General features: G+C 33.8%; 2 protein-coding genes across 3 annotated transcripts; both read right to left on the reverse strand.

Moving 5' to 3' along the window:
* Window positions 1-1,929: 1,929 nt before the first annotated feature.
* LOC146934741 (cyclin-dependent kinase-like protein) lies at window positions 1,930-3,670 on the reverse strand. Its single transcript, XM_085706672.1, has 2 exons — window positions 3,573-3,670; window positions 1,930-3,467 (listed from the first exon to the last, which is right to left on the reverse strand). The coding sequence occupies exons 1-2, from the start codon at window positions 3,645-3,647 to the stop codon at window positions 2,067-2,069; spliced, it is 1,476 nt and encodes a 491-aa protein (XP_085562798.1). The 5' UTR covers window positions 3,648-3,670; the 3' UTR covers window positions 1,930-2,066.
* A 4,266-nt stretch (window positions 3,671-7,936) lies between these two features.
* Window positions 7,937-13,178, reverse strand: SUF4 (zinc finger (C2H2 type) family protein). 2 transcript variants are annotated; one of them, XR_015007865.1, is made up of 7 exons: window positions 12,815-13,178; window positions 12,047-12,147; window positions 10,356-10,482; window positions 9,777-10,198; window positions 9,483-9,637; window positions 8,550-9,389; window positions 7,937-8,427 (listed from the first exon to the last, which is right to left on the reverse strand). XR_015007865.1 is itself a non-coding variant. In XM_085706673.1 (7 exons), the coding sequence occupies exons 1-7, from the start codon at window positions 13,006-13,008 to the stop codon at window positions 8,356-8,358; spliced, it is 1,125 nt and encodes a 374-aa protein (XP_085562799.1). In that variant the 5' UTR covers window positions 13,009-13,178; the 3' UTR covers window positions 7,937-8,355. The 2 variants fall into 2 exon arrangements, 1 of the variants encoding a protein (XP_085562799.1); XM_085706673.1 differs by having other exon boundaries at window positions 9,336-9,389.
* Between the last annotated feature and the right edge of the window lie 3,381 nt (window positions 13,179-16,559).

Below are 16,559 nucleotides of genomic sequence, written 5' to 3' on the forward strand. Positions count from 1 at the left end.
AATTAGAATCGGCACCAATTAGAATCGGCGTTCCACATAGCAAGGGTATATGCCAAAGTTAGATGACTAATGTAATAATGTAAAGGCATGACAAAATATTTAATTTCGATGTGAACTTATGGTAGAGAGATGCATTCATGGCTATTATTTAATTTAAAGAATTAAACTGAAATAACTGACTGATGGGATGGAAGAATATGAACAATCATCAATAAACAAAACAATTGACGCCTCTTAAGAGTTGTGAGTGAAGGGAAAACATATGTAATTTCAAAATAATTCCCCATTGTTAAGTCTAAGAACATTAATTAAACAGGTGAAAGAAGAGATATTCATATAACAACAAAGTACTCATCTTGAGCTGGGCCGTTAATATATTTGATGTATTCAACATTTTGGCACCAACAAACGTTTTCTCTTGTTTTTTATTTTATTTTATTTTATATAAATGTGGTTTGTTTTTAATTTAATAAACACTTGTACGATTTGACAATATACAAATTACATTGTTTGTCAAAAAAAATAAAAAAATTACATTGTTCCTGTGAGCATCACTTAATTGGTAAGACATTATATTCTATATGTTGAGGTCAGAGCTTGAATCCGGATTATGGATTATCCACTTATTCACTTTAAAAGGATGTAATTCTACTTGATAAAAAGAAAATCACATTATTTTGAAGAGTAAAAAAAACATTTAATTTTCTTCATGGGGTTTATAAGTTGAGGATGTAAAACACTAACAAGACATTTTTCTTTGATTAATTTCTTCTTTTGAATGCACTTTTTGATTTTCTTATTCTTTCGTTTATCTATGTGTTTTTGTTGTTTTTATAAGAAGATGAAGAATTTGAAGATTTTGATGAATCCTCTTTCCGACTCTACTTGCATTTTTCAGAATGGGACGAAGATGATTGAGGTTCATTGATGGATTTGAGAAATAGCAAGGGTTTATATCAAGAGGAAGAATATGATTATTTTTTCTTTTTGTTTTGAAGCTTAAAAGACTTGTATCGTAGAAGCTCATAACTTGAATGATTAGCTTGATCTAGCATTATTGCTCGTTTAACCACATCAAATTTCCAACGGTCACAAAGTTTAAAAGACCTATTTAAAACAATGAAAACTTACCTAAAAGAAAACTTAACAAGTAACACACATAGGTTAAAAGATTAGAGATGCAATTTTGTCATAAAGAAAAGCAGCATAATATTGGAAAATCATCCACAAGATAAGCATCTTAGTACAAAAAGGTTTAATTCTGTCCTATATATATGTTTTTACCTTCTCTTTTCATAGTTTCATAATGATCTCTGATCACCATTCACATGCTTTAGGACCCATGAGAATCTAAATAATCTTTCCCAATCCCATCAAACTATTGAGGACCAAAAAACTAAAATTTCCAGATAGATATGTTACAAAACAAATTTTTTGCCTTTTCAAAAAATATGTTACAAAACAAAAAATGATAAGAAGTCCAAATAGACTTGACAGAAGATAAAACAAAAGAGTAATTAATCAAATAAAAAAAAATGAAGATAAAACAAAGGGTAACCATAAAATGCCAAGTTGTTCACGTTGACCCAAAAAACTCCATATATCGACATATCATACCCCAACTCAAGCATGAAAAATACATATCAAATATCTATCGAAGTTACTTTTTAACAACAAAAAACCAACCCCCATCAACACCAATATAATATACACATTGATTAAAATTGGCCAACATAAACAACAATAGAACCTGATCCAAATTCTAAATTCCAAACCAAATAGAGTACACTTTCCAATTCCACATTAAAAATCAAAAATAAAATACTCCCTCCGTCCCAATTTATCTGACCCCTTGGTTCATTTCACACAGATTAAGAAAAATGTATAAATAAAGGGGAAAGTGGAATATATTGTATTGGGAATGATAAAAGTAGTATTATTTAGTGTTATATTGTATTGGGAATGATGAAAGTTGTATTGAAAATTGAAATGGCTCAGTTATTTTGGGACACTTTTTTTTAGAAAATGGGTCAGATATTCCGGAACGGAGGGAGTACTTGATGGGTTTAAGGTGATGGGTTTAAACCTTTGTCTTGTTTGTTGTTGCTGAGGTTATTGGTCAAGTACCTGCAAAGAACCTTACATTTAACAGCACTACCATAGACATAAAAACCAGGAGCAACCATAATCCTAACCATGTTTGGTACCAACCTTGAAGACTTGTCCCCACCCATATCTTCCATGTAAACTGAATCAAAGTTGACTCCTTTATCAACTCTAAAAATTGGCAAACTTGGATGAACTGAATTAGCCAACAAATGAACCATCCAAACACTCTTTGAAGCAACAAAGAAAGCTTGCAAAAGTGGTTCAGACCAAGCCCTATTCCAACCCAACATAGCAACAATTTCACTCATTTTTCTATCACAAAATCTACTAAAATCTTCACTAAAATGTCTTGTCCCTTTGCTCAAAACTTCATCCCAAGTCAACCCATGAATCATGTTGAATGAAGCAAAACTTGATTCACACCTTTCCATAGGGTTCAATATCCTATTACAAGCATTCTTTTGAAACCCAATTGACTCAAAATCCTCAAAAAATGTCTTGTTCAAAAGTGCTTCCAAGTAAAAAAGCAAACTTCTTGGATTCTTTGAAAAAGAGATTTTTATATCATAAGGTTGTAAAAGTAAAGAAACTTTTTCATACACTTTGCTTCCTGTGTGTCTAAGTTGCATTGTTAAAGAACGACTTAGAAGTCTCACTGAAGATCTTGCTTCAGAAACAGCCACCAAGAAATGTTGTACAACGTTGTCATTGTCTTGAACATGATGATGAAAATTCTTCTGAGCAACAACATTAGAAGAACCAACAACATTAGTAGCAGTATTAATATTGTTACATTCTTCAAGACCAGATTTCAAAGTGTGACAATAAATTTCAAGCTTGTTCAACTTTTTCTCTAACTCTGACATTGAGTTCATGAGCCTTGAAGCTTCTTGAAGAGCTTCATCTCTTTTTCTTGTGGCATGAACAAGTTTGTGAGAAAGTTCTGCTACTGCCATTTTCCATTGTTCTTCATTGTTGTTTGTTGTTGATGCTGACATTGGACTTTTTCTTGTTAGCTTTGAAACAATGGATTTGAAAATCCCATTTGGACTTTGCAACAAAGATGAATACTTGCTGTTACTGCTGTTGTTGTTGGAATGATCAAAGGGAAGGATGAAGATTTTGTCACGAGAATGTGGTCTGCATTTGTTGCATGAAACAGAACCATCTTCTAGTTCAGTTTCAGAACGTTTTTTCTTGTGATTTGGTTTTGTGTTTTTGTTGATATTGATTGGTGTTGGTGGATGATGATGATTGATATTGTGCTTTGGAGTTGAAGCACTTGTTGGTGTTGTTCTTCTACTTTGGCTTCTGTTTTCACTGTTGGTGTATTCATCAAATTCATGTTCCTCTTGAATCTGCATATTTAATTTGATTAAATATAATAATATACCATATGATAAAAAAAAATAAAATAAAATTAGTGCTAGTACTAGCTAGAAAGTATGAAAATGTTACTAAACTGGTGTGAATTGTGGAGAATGGCGTGAAGGGATTAAAGGAGGAGATTTGGAAGAAGAAGAAGGAGAAGAAGTCATTTTTGAGAGATAATTGGTGGCATAAGATTTTTGAATGATATGATAATGGTAGGAATTAATATTATCCGTGACATGTCAGGGCAGGGCACAGTACAGTACCGAGGAGGTGGTCCAAAAAATATTAAATGTGATGGTCCTCTGAATGAAAGGAAGTGGGTAACATTTATTGATTATAAGTAGAGTGGTAACTTCCCTTGTTCAAAAGGCCAATAGAAATGAATTGAATTAAATGAGACTCAACAACTCATATTTAATTTTGAATGCGGTGGATCATGAAATAGCCAAACACGTCACTATCTATCTAGTGTGTGTGTGTAGTGTTGTGTTTCGTGTTTTGTGATAGGATTAGTGTTAGTGGCATGTGAACTTATTAAATGATTCTCACCACAATGGGTCCTCCATCCTCTCATCAATGCTATGCTGGAATTTAATTACCCTCTCGGGTACTAGTAGTATGGACGGACTACTATGTATATATTCGACTTACCTCATCATTGTTTTACACAAATTCAAAACAATCAATTGGTATGGTTAGAGACAGTGCTCGTAATATGTAAGGATGAAGTTTGAATGTTAAAGCTAAATTTTAGTCACTTGATTGCTTGATTAAGAAAACAATCTTGTAGTATAATAAAAAAGATAAAATTTTAAGTGAATTAATTGAGAGTTTGGCTAATATGTGCTTCAAACAACTCTCTCAACATTTTTCAAAACAAAAAAAAAAACAAAATCCATAAGTATGAGCTCCCTTTCAATTTTTATGTATTTATTAATTTGTTTACAAACATAGCTTAATTTTGTTTTGACGCACAAAAATAGTATAATTAATACCATTAATTTACATTAGAATATAAAAAGTTAATGTTGAATGCATCATTCACAAATGAGAATGTAGTAATATTTTCACACAAATGTGAATATTATATATATTACCCATCAACAAAATATAAGTAGAGTTCTCTAAAAAAAATAAGTAGAGTTATTTCTATTGACACCAATCGAAACAATTTATTTATCTTTTATTATAGATAATAAAAGACAAATAAAGGATTTAGATTGATATCAATTTAATAGAGGAATGAAAGAAAATGAAGATGAATGCAAAATATTTATAACCACCAATATCTTAAACTATAACTACAATCAAAAGAAGTACGTAAAATAAACTAAATCTACCAAAAATACATTAGACACATCATAAACCCTCGAAACTTTGTTTATAATGTCACAATTTAAAATATAGGGTTAATTATGTTTCTAGTCCCTATAAAATAGCGACCTTGTGAGTTTAGTCCTTACTTAATTTTAATAGCATTTTTAGTCCCTAATTTTGTTTTTCTGCACTGAGTATTAGTCCTACTCAATTCAAATTTGTTTAATTTATGCTTAAACTCTTAAATTTTTGAACAATTTTTTGCAGACATGTTTAGAACATTACTAAAAGTTCCTCCGCAAAAAATTATCGTAAAATTTGATTTCTACATCCAGATTTTATTACTTTTTATCTTTAACTTTTGTCGTTTTAAAAAATTCATATTTAATTCATTTCATGTCAGAAAATTCTAAATTTTAGTAAACGAACCTTTCATAGTGTTCTAATCTTGTCTTAAAAAAATCGTTCAAAAATTTAAGAGTTTAATGATAATTAATCAAACTTTGTTTTAGCAGGGACTAAAATTATAAGTAATTTTTTTTATAGGGACTAAAAATGCTATTAAAATTAAGTAAGGACTAAATTTACAAGGTCGCTATTTTATAGGGACTGGAAACATAATTAACCCTAAAATATATAATGTTCTAAATTATATAATCCGAACACATGCAACACCCACCCTTATCACAACACCCACCCTTATCACATTTTTCTCATTAAATTATAGAGAAATGATATTTTGACAACCACTTTTAAACAACTTTTGTGACAACTTTCTCTCTCATACTCACATTATACTTTTATTCTCTCTCTTCCTTTTTCTCTCTCTATTGTTATTGTCCAATAAGAAGAGAGAAAAAAAGGTTGTCATTAAAGTTGTTTGATTTTGGTTGTCAAAATATCACTCCTCTAAATTATAGTAGTCCTAAACTTTAAGAATAGGAATGAAAGTGATAGTTAGGAGTAATGTGTGTTTTTTACCGTTTAAAGTGGCGATATTGGATTCCATGTGTGATGATTAAGGCATATTGTAGTTTCATTTCATAGGTTTGAATAAAAAAAGCTACATGAATTAATCCATTCCATTTGAAGTTAAGGACATCGGTGTAAAAAGGAAAATGCTATGTCTCGCGACAAAAACCATCCCGAGAGTTTCAAGAATGACGTGTGATGACGTGTTAATGACATCCTCTCGTGGGTCCCACTTTTAATTCAATTTCTCTCTTCTTTCACATCTGCTTTCCTCTTCCACCTCAAAGAACAACTCTGCATGTTATTATCAGTGGAGGAAATAATCAAATCTTTCCCAAATCAAAAACACCCAATCCGTAATTCTTCTCCCCCAAATGTCCATTGAATTGACGCCGTCATCGTGTTTCACCCAACTCCACAGTAACACCTTCAAATTGTGTAACATTTCAGAAAATCATTACCACATTCAACAGTTCTGAAACTTATTCTGTTTGGGAAGAGCTTTCATCCTCCTCATGTTCTCCGTCTCCACCAGTTTAGATTACTACCAGCATCGACATCGTTCGCAGTTGCCGAAAATTCCGAAGCTCCACGATCTGATTTAGAATCCTTTTATAACATGTCTCGAAAACTCTGAGAAAGCAAAATTAAAACTACAAACAGAGTGAGTGGTGAATCGGTGGAGGTTGGAGCACAATAAATTGGTTGAGGTTTGGTCACAAAGAAAAGTTTTTTATTTTGTTCACAGAGAAGCAGTTGATTATTTTGTACAGGGAAGCGGTTGAGTTTATTTTATAAGAGTATTAAAAAAAATGTCTTCGTGAAATTTTCGCTATAATCTCCGTCGCGAGATATAGCATCACTCGTGTAAAAATGAGGCGGTGTATAATTGCACAGGAAAGCAATTAAATTGGTGATGTAACTGGTGTGGTGTGGTGTGGTGTGGTCTAAGTGGATCTACTAATTTATTTCCTATTCACTTAAATGAGTTACCAAGCGTGACTCAACTTAATCTATTTACATCCCTGCCTCTGCTCGTAGTTATTTCTTCTAGCAGTAGTGATTCAACACTTATTCATTTACCAATTTTTAGTTATTAATTCGTTTGGCTGTATGCAGGGGAAAGGGGATATGATATTCTCCAGTACGTGTCTCAAGACTTCAAATTTTCAATTTAGTAGACTTTCAGTTTTATTTGTCTTTTTCTATACTGGATCTACTTATTTATTTTCATTCACTTAAATGTTTTGCTCCAAAAGAAAGAGAGAAAAAAGATGTTTTGATTACAAGGGAAGTAGTACGTGTTACATATAGAATAAATCAAAATTCCATAGTTACGAAAGATTTCGATATAATTTTCAGGTGCAATCTGATATAGTAGAAAAATGTTTCATTTAGTAAAGCTATTTCATTTTTTCATATAGATTTGAAAGAGAGAGGGGGGAGGGGGGGGTTTATTTTTACGTCCAACGTAATGATGCATCAACATTTAGCTCATATTTCGTTATTGTTTCATAAATTCAGAACCAATAGTAGTGGAGTTATAAAAAAAAAAAAAAGATTAGGATATACTTAATCTAAAAGAGAAATGATATTTTGACAACCACTTTTTGACAACTTTCTCTCTCATACTTACATGATGTTGTTATCCTCTCTCTTCCTTTTTCTCTCTCCATTGTTTTTGACAATAAGAAGTGAGAAAACCAAGGTTGTCAACAAAGTTGTCATTAAATGGATGTCAAAATATCATTACTCAATCTAAAATTATACTCACTATTTTTGAAATAAAGGAAAGGTGCAAGTAAACCTAATAGTTAGATTACAAGTAAATTATTTGATAGAAATGACTACGTCCCGTTGAATTACTGACAGACGAGGTGTCTCAACTCAACACATCACATAAACAAAGAGTCTTGGAATTGGATGGCGCAAGACAAGGTATAACAAGTGGTTTACAAGTCGCTCATCAAGGGGTCTCCGTCTTGGTGCTCACTTGCTATTGCAACAAGTAACGTAACACAACATTGGGACGTTGAAAAGTATGAGTTGTATCTTATTTTAGGGGATAAGGAAGCGTTTTGTCTGTGTGCTAAGCATAGGCTTGTAATTTATCCTCTCATTACATTCTTTAATTTTGCTCTAACACAGAAAATGGTAAACGCTATTACTAATAAACGAAATATATAATCAAGAACTGCGGTCTTTTTCCCCCAAATCAAGACATGTAAATAAAGATTACACCAAATGGTCCTAAAGTATATATATCATCATGTCCTAAAGTTTGAATACAAATATCAGCTGGAAAAAAGTAGGAAAAGAGAAACAAACGAAGTCTGCAACTTCCCACGCACAAATATTGTCAGATGAGCCTTTCAAAACCATTGCAACCTTCTTCCTCAGGTTTAAAAATGACGAAAGGGCAACTTTTGCCCATTTAAGTAAAGAATGGCACCAATAATAAGGTTCCTTCACCGATCAATTAAAGGAATGTTGGAAGCTGGTTGTCAGAGGCTTAATAAAATGCCGTTTTCAGTTCATATCATTGAAGAAGTTTGAGAAGTGTACATGGATAATATTGACGACTTAAAATGCCATGCGACCAGCTAGCCTGCTCTCAAGTATCCTCTTATCTATGGCTGCATCAATGGAGCTCATCTGCAAGATAAACATGACAATAGTGATTAAAAAGTAGTCATAAACCACAAATTACCACAACAAACAAATATTTTGGAGCATGGTCCTATGCAAGAGATCCAAACTCTGCGAAAGAAGCTGACCTGGGCCAAGTCTGAATTCACTTGTTCCATAAAATAAATTGTAATGATGCTACGAATGAGCAAAAGTCTGTTGGGTAAGATCATGTTTCACCCAAAACCCCAAACTTTCGAATCAAGCGAAGGGTAAAAAAAATAACATTGGTAAAACGAAACCCAACAAAAATCACATATACATACTCTTTTATCGTGTACAAATGCTGGGATGAAGGATCACAAAGTTGGTTGTGTGCAACAAGCTTCACAAATTATGTTGTTATAATTATAATTACCAAAAGGAATTAGTAGAATAGCTACGTATATCTTTAGATAGCCCCCAAATTGGAAGCATAGCTTGACAGTGGTCCTTTAAATAAATGTAACTTCCATTCAGGTGGGAGGCAAAAGGGAGAATTAAGTGATCATTTTTTCTTTGCCGTTTATTTTTTTAAAATGATTGGAAATTTTTACATGATGTACCTCTTTTAGCATGCATAAACAACTGAATATGAAAACAGAAAGCGTAAAGCATAAACTGTCTGCTTTGCCATCTATTCTTTTAAAGTGTTTGGAATTTAAACAGAATGTACCTCTTTTAATATGTGTATACAACTGAATCTGAAAACAGAAAGCATAAAGCCTACACTTTTTTTGTTTGCCGTTTATTTTTTAAAATGATTGCAAACTTATACAGAATGTACCTCATTTAATATGTGTAAACAACTGAATCTGAAAACAGAAAGCATAAAGCCTACTCATCTGGTTAGATGTGAAAGCAACTCCAAGTAATAAAAAGGTAGTATGACTTACCTGGCTACTTTCATCATGAACCTGATATTTTGTTAAAGACATTCTTCTTTCCTCCTACAGCAACAAAGCATCAAAACATTATCGACCATGAAACAATAGTAGACTAGTAGTCCAATGAAAAGATTTTTTTTCAAGAATATGACTGACCATGGACATTGCCTCGTCATCCCAAACCAGGTAGACTTCGTTAGTGGCAGGCTGAGTAGCGGGAGCTTTGTTTGAGATTACTGGTGGAGGTCCAATTGAAGGACCACCGGTATTTGGGCCAGAAGCATAAGAATGTGAGTTACTTGATATCCCACCTATAAGAAACCAGAGGGACAAGAAAATGAAAATCACATGAATCATATTTTTTAGTTCCAAGTTTTTTACTATATCAAACACATTCAGTTGTGTCAAAAACCAGTCACAGTGGTTCAAGGAAAGAAAATAAAGCGTTACCTGGAATCCCTATTGCTTGATAACTACTTGTCACAGAAGAGTTGATGCCTAAATGTGCGTCAATAGGAACATTTGAAGAAAGCCCAGGAGCTATTGATGGTACACTTGAAGACATGGGTGCAGCGGAAAATGGTGAACTTTGAGTGGCCATGTGGTTATTTCCAACAACAGGAAACAAAGGCTGTGAAACTGGGACAGGAGGTGTAGATGAAGGCAGTCCAGGAGGAGTAATCTGAGATTGTAGTGCAGGTGAAGTAGTTGATGGCAATGGAGGCCTCACATTCTGAACAGGAAATAATGGTTGCTGTGGGTATTGAACCGGAGGAGGAATTGAAACAGTTGGAGGCTGGGGAAACCATGGCTGAGGTCGAGGTGGAACAACTCCCCAAGCATTAGGAGGGCCTGGTACAGCAGGATTATATCTGCAGCAGCAGAGAGATAGGTAAATGAGCAGATTTTGTGTCGCTGATAATTTTCTAAATAGAAAAATATTCACAAATATATCACTTCTACCACATTCCAAATAGAATAAGAATTCGAATGAGAAAATCAAAATGAAAAAAATGTTTAACAGCATACATTGGTCGAATTGGGCCCACGGTTGATCGTGGAGGATATCCGGTACCCATAGGAGGTGGCACCATTCCACCTGCAAATGGGGTTGATGGGATGTCCACCTTGGCTGTCTTTGATGGAACATCATCGTCTGCATTACATACAAAACTGTCAGAGAATATTAAACAATTTCTCGTAAAAAAAAAATAAAAAAAGGAACTTCAAGTATGATTCAACATTTTTATCATCACTAACAATACTTGTACAAAGCCTTTATCCTAAATAATAAATTGTACAAAAACACTCCTAACGTCAATAATACCAACAAAACAGAATAATACATAAAACAACAGCCACCATACATGTCAGGTATTCGGTAGAATAGTGTCAGAAAACAAGAGCGATTAGAATTCTTTTATTGAATCAACATAAACTAAATCCTCAGATTAATGATCAATTTCAATGCCTAGTCCTATTAGGGTTGAACAAAAAACCGAACCCCAACCCAAACCAGAAAAACCGAATGAAAATATGAGCAGACCAGGTCATCTGTTCAGTTTTTCGGTTGTGTAAGGGTTAGTAATGGTGGAGTTCATCTGTTCAAAATAAATCCATGAGAAACTGACCGCTACCATGTTCGCTGTATACATACTGATTCTTCATTTAAATTACAAGACAGTGATGCGACAAGTCGGTACTAATTCAGAGTATTAGTCTTGAGACCCGACCCGGTCTCATAATAACTGCAACTTGGAAACTGTAAATAAATATGCTTTTTATATTTGTTTTAGTAAAATAGAACAACTTCAACTATCCTTGACCTTGGAAAATGGAGATATTAGACAAATATGCTTTTTATATTTATTTTACATTCGTTATTTTTCTTTCCAGTCAATTTCTTCCTCAATTTCTTCATTAACATAAAGGAGTTGTAAAAAAAATTAGTTTCAGAGATAGCCATGCATATTTCAGATCCTTGAGATTTCTTATGCTCCTGATGTGGAGGCCTTCTCACGGTTGAAGGCTATTAAGCGACGATCAAAATATGAGCAACTTTGTTGTCTTTTGAGATTTCTTATGCTCCTGATGTGGAGGCCTTCTCACGGTTGAAGACGATTAAGCGACGATCAAAATATGAGCAACTTTGTTGTCTTTTTTCTTTTATTTAACCCATGTAAGTTGTAAACTAAGGCAGAACTTGGCCGTGGATATATGCAACTGTGTCGGCACCGACGGCCAAAATCTAAGTAGCCCCTTCTTCTCCTTCTTGCTCTGCTATCCATTTCAACCCACCCGCTTTCGTTAGAACCCGCCACCCAACCTATCCGTGAAAATAAATGGTCGGAGATGGGCTGAGATTTTCCGGCCGGCGGATTTCTCTAGATGGTGGTTTACCGACTGGATCCAACCATTTGTCCACCCCCTAACTCCTATATATCTGCTACCTTTTATAATACCCACCCTGCAGATAACTAATTAACCAACTATGGTTAATGAGCAGTTACATTACATCTGTTACAGTTATACAGGGGCATCCTTCCCTGCATCCCTCCTATTTCTGACACTACAATGGAATCATTAAAATGGAAAATTAACAGAGGTAAAAAATCAGATTTGTTTGTACTTGTAGTAGTTATTAAGGTGTCTCGAGTATAAACTATCAATAAGAACTATGAAACAAGGAGAAAAAACAATGAGACAGAGTATCGTGTGACCTTCATCTCCATAATGAGCAGCCAAGACATCTGGCGGAATCCCCTGCATTCCGTATATTTCAATTTCTGTACTCTCTCTTCCAGGTTTCGCATTTGGCACCCTGAAAAGAAAAACGATACAATTGAGAGTTCAGTAAAATCTAGTACATTAATATTTTAAGGAGAGCATTCATTCAAACATAATCAATTATGTACATCTCGGGTCAATCAAATGCTTGACTAACAAAGCAAACAACCTCCCTCTTTGTTACTATAAGGGTCTGCTTTAATTGTCTTATCTGAGCTTATCTACTGATATAAGCACTTGTAAAACTGCTTAGGAGAGCTTATGAAAATGATTTATGACATGTCGATCAGCTTCTATCATTTTATTTCCATCAACTCTCAAGTATAGCTTATAAAACCAGCTTATAGCTTATATCTTATATGAAAATCGTTCTGACATTATTTTATCTTTTGTGATAGAAATAGCTTATAAGTAAGCACTTATAAGGCTATAAGCGTATAATTAAGTTGTTTATCCAAATTGAACCTAAATAGTAAATTGAATTCACACATGAATAGATAATAATTAGCAATGAAAAAAAACACACTTGGAAACATTCTTTGAAATGTAACTACAAATCATAGCATAAAATGAGGGAAACTAGTAAGACAAAGATTAAATTACATAAAAAGTATTGATCGTATTAGCAAGTGTACGAATGAAGAAGAAAAAAGTGAAATTGAAAACCCTAAAAAACGAATGAAAGAGAAAAGGGAATATACTTGGTGACGTTTTCTTTGTGGACCTGAAGAACGTGAATGGACATGCCACCAGCAGTGGAAAGCTTCTTATGACAAACATGACACTTAAAGTGCTTGGCTTTCTGATGCTGAACCAAGATCTTCTCGTCGTCGAATTCACGATCGCAGTAATAACACCACACCTTTGAAGCAACGCGCTTCTTCTTCCTCCCCATCGAAATTCAGATAAAGATGCCGCTAGGGTTTGGAGATTCCGTTCAACCACCCCTGTGCTGCTGCTGCGATGGAGGAGGAAGAAGAAGAAGAAGAAGAAGACGAAGACCTAGGCTAGGGTTCTTAATCGTAAATTTGATTTTTTTTTTTCTCTTCTTTTATTTTTGCATATAACATACCCTTGTATTGGGTGGGTCCATAAATGTGAATTGTTATACGCACGTGTGGTTGTTTATGTAATTGTCGATAGTCTTGGGGCTGAAACTATTTTTTCTATTCATCCCTAAAAACATACTACTATAAGATTTTAATTTTCCCCTAAAAAAATTGATTTTAATCCCTTAATTAATAGACATCATTTGATTCAACCACGTTTTCTCACACTTTCATGATGGTGTTACGTAACTCTATCAACCTCATCTCTTTGGTATCAATCTTTTTGGCATCCACCTTTTCAGAATCATTCTCTTTGACATCGAAATACTCCTTCCGTCTCACAATAATGGTCGTTTAAGGTTTTTGCGCGGTAATTAAGGAAATGATTATTTGTGTTGATTTCAATGGTAAAATCAATATTATTTACTAATATACCCTTATTAATTGTAGTTAGTGGAGTAGTTAAGTTAAATGAAATTCAATAAATAAGGGTATGGTAATGGAAAAAAGTAATAAATGATGCATTGGTATTCTAAAGTGACTATTATTTTGAGACAAAGAAAAAATGCTAAAGTGACAATTATTGTGAGACGGAATGAGTACTTAACTTTGTAATTTGTCTTTGTACTTAACAATGGTGAGGTCTTCACCATTTAAGACCTAGTACCTAATAGGTACTCTCATTGTGGGAATTTTTTTTGAGGGTCTTCTAAGACCCAGGGTCTAAGTTAAGACTCCCATCTTTTAGTGGTCCCAACACACTTTTTTTTATTAAAATAATGTTAGTGGTGGAATGTAAATGAGGAAGAGTTAGTTGTGGGACTCATTTAGACTTTTTGCAAGAAGATCTCTATTGGAGTGAATGAGTACCTATTAAGTACTGTTATTAAAAAATAATAAAAAGTTATGTGTACAAGTGGGACCCGTTTAAGACCTTCAAATTGAGGGTCTCCATTGTGGATGCTCTAAGGGAGGATACTAACAATGTGATTCATATGTGCGTCATCCTTGTCAATCACAATAACCTTTGACATGTTGTTTTTAGACTTCAAAATATCAAGACAAGTTTGTAGAGCCCAAGTGGATTTTTTTTTCACACGTCAAAAATCAAAATCAACAGAATATGTCAACTAAATTGAGGTGACCTCGGCTATCTCGAACAATGACATTTTATAGTGACATGTTTTAGAAGTGGAGTTCATTGAGAAAACAATAAGAAAAATGCTAAACAAATTAGCAGATTCAGGATGAGCCCAACAAATATCATAAATAGTTGTACACTCACCAAAGGATTTAAACTGATAAACATAACTGTGATCGACCAAACATTTCAACAAATATTGCATTTTTAACATTTCAACTCTTATGGACTTTTTATACCTTTGACGTGCATTATAAACTTACTTTATAAACATTGCATTACTTTTTATTTTAAATTTCAAGTCATTAGGATATTATTTGGTAGACCGTATTCTCTCCCATGTCAACAACACTCTCATTTTTTTTTCTTGTTTAAACTGCCTACAAGAAGGTGACATTCTTACTTTGACTCCATTGGATGTTTGTGCACTCCATTAACAAGACTCAATGACATAAATGTACATTTACTTTTTATTGACCTTGTGTCTTGTCGTTTCAACTTCTTCTTGGTTCCTTGGTACACCAACCCTTTTACAACCCTGTACTAAATTTGGCACTCTTTGTCCACTACCATGATGAAGTTTTTCTATAATTAAGGTAAATCCGACTATTGATGCTTGACGACAAGTCTAATTAATCAAATTATTTCTAAGTTTATATTTTACTTTTGGTTAAAAGGTATTTCGCCGTCTCAACTTCATTATCAACAAGTTTAGAAACAACGAGCTTAACAATCTTCTCTCTTGTAATCAACATTTGGTTTCACGTCAATAAAAATCTCAACATTTGGTTCGACGTCAACAAAAGTCTCTACAATGTGTGGTTTCACATAAATGGAAGTCTCAACAATGTTTGATTTCAAATCAACAAAAACTTTGATGTTGTTTGGATTTTACTTGAGCGAGCGGGAGTTATAGCTCGAATGGTTTGGATCGTAACTCTAGAGGGGAGTGATATTAGCATTTTGAGGGGTCTAAGAGCAAATAAAGGGGCACTTTGAGCCAATTTCTCAATGAAATTGAAAGAACTACGACAATGTTGGGCTTTCAATTTTTTTTTTGTTTCAACCTTAAGAATTTTGCTCTCCACCCAGCACGTTTTACTCGCACCCTGCAGCCATGTCCAAAATGACCATGCGCTAGTTAACTTGCGCAAGTGTAAATTAATGCGCAAGTTAACTAACGTTGCGCTACTTAAGTAACGCATGTGTAAATCATTGCGTGAGTTAACTCACGCAGGTGTTACACCCCGCGTGAGTTAACTCACGTAGGTTCATATCTGCAAAAATTCATATCAGGAATTGAAAATCATATCTGCTATTGCTTTTTACTTTTGTCAGCAATTGAAAAATCAATACCCCTGCTTTTGTTAGCTTTTGTTAGTTGTTGTAGAATTAATGGGCTTCACGTGTATGAATTGATGGCTTGTTTCTATAATTTTTATCAATTTATTTTGGCTTTATCTTTGTATGAATTTAATGCTCAAATGAAAGAAGAAATACGTGAGTTAATTGATGGTCAAATGACTTAATCTTCATAGTTAACAAACACATGATGCTAGAAAACGAAAGCAGAAAATGAGAGAAGAAACAACAAAGAAATTGAACATTGCGTGAGTTAACTTGCGCGGCGTGAGTTAACTTGCGCAGCGTGAGTTAACATGCGTAAGGGCAATTTTGGCATGGTTGCAGGGTGCGAGCAAAATGTGCTGGGTGGAGAGCAAAATTCCAACCTTAAACAACCAGAAATGATGAAGCCCGCATGACCTAGGTTGCTAATTTTTCTATTCAAACCATATGCTATAATTTGTCTACTTCATTGCCATGTATTTTCTTCTTTTGTGTTAATCCTATGAATCCCAAGGAGTTCGGCCGGTAGATAAGGGAAGTCTGGTAAAGAATTATTTCATCCAAGAATCAAACTCAATTAAACAATTCGTTGTTGATGAAGCTTAATGATTAATTGAGCCAATTGTTTGGTTTTTTTCCATGTATTTTTCTATTTACGCGTGATCCAGGAACAATCTTTTTTTTTTATTTAGAGGATAAAACCATATGAAAAAAAGCATATACTTTTTTTTGGAGAAGGAGTATATACTTTTTTTTAGAGGTGTAAACACTTTTTTGTCATTTTCAATTTTACCTTTAGTTAGTTTTAGAATTAGCATCTTAATTATGATAATTTGGCGGCAATAATACACATCAACCAAACCAACAATCCTTTGTTACTACGACCGGCTTCCAAACACGAGTTCTCAT

Source organism: Medicago sativa, chromosome 4, assembly GCF_051527215.1.
Source record: "Medicago sativa cultivar Bolivia chromosome 4, Bolivia_mono, whole genome shotgun sequence".
NCBI classification, from domain to species: Eukaryota; Viridiplantae; Streptophyta; class Magnoliopsida; order Fabales; family Fabaceae; genus Medicago; species Medicago sativa.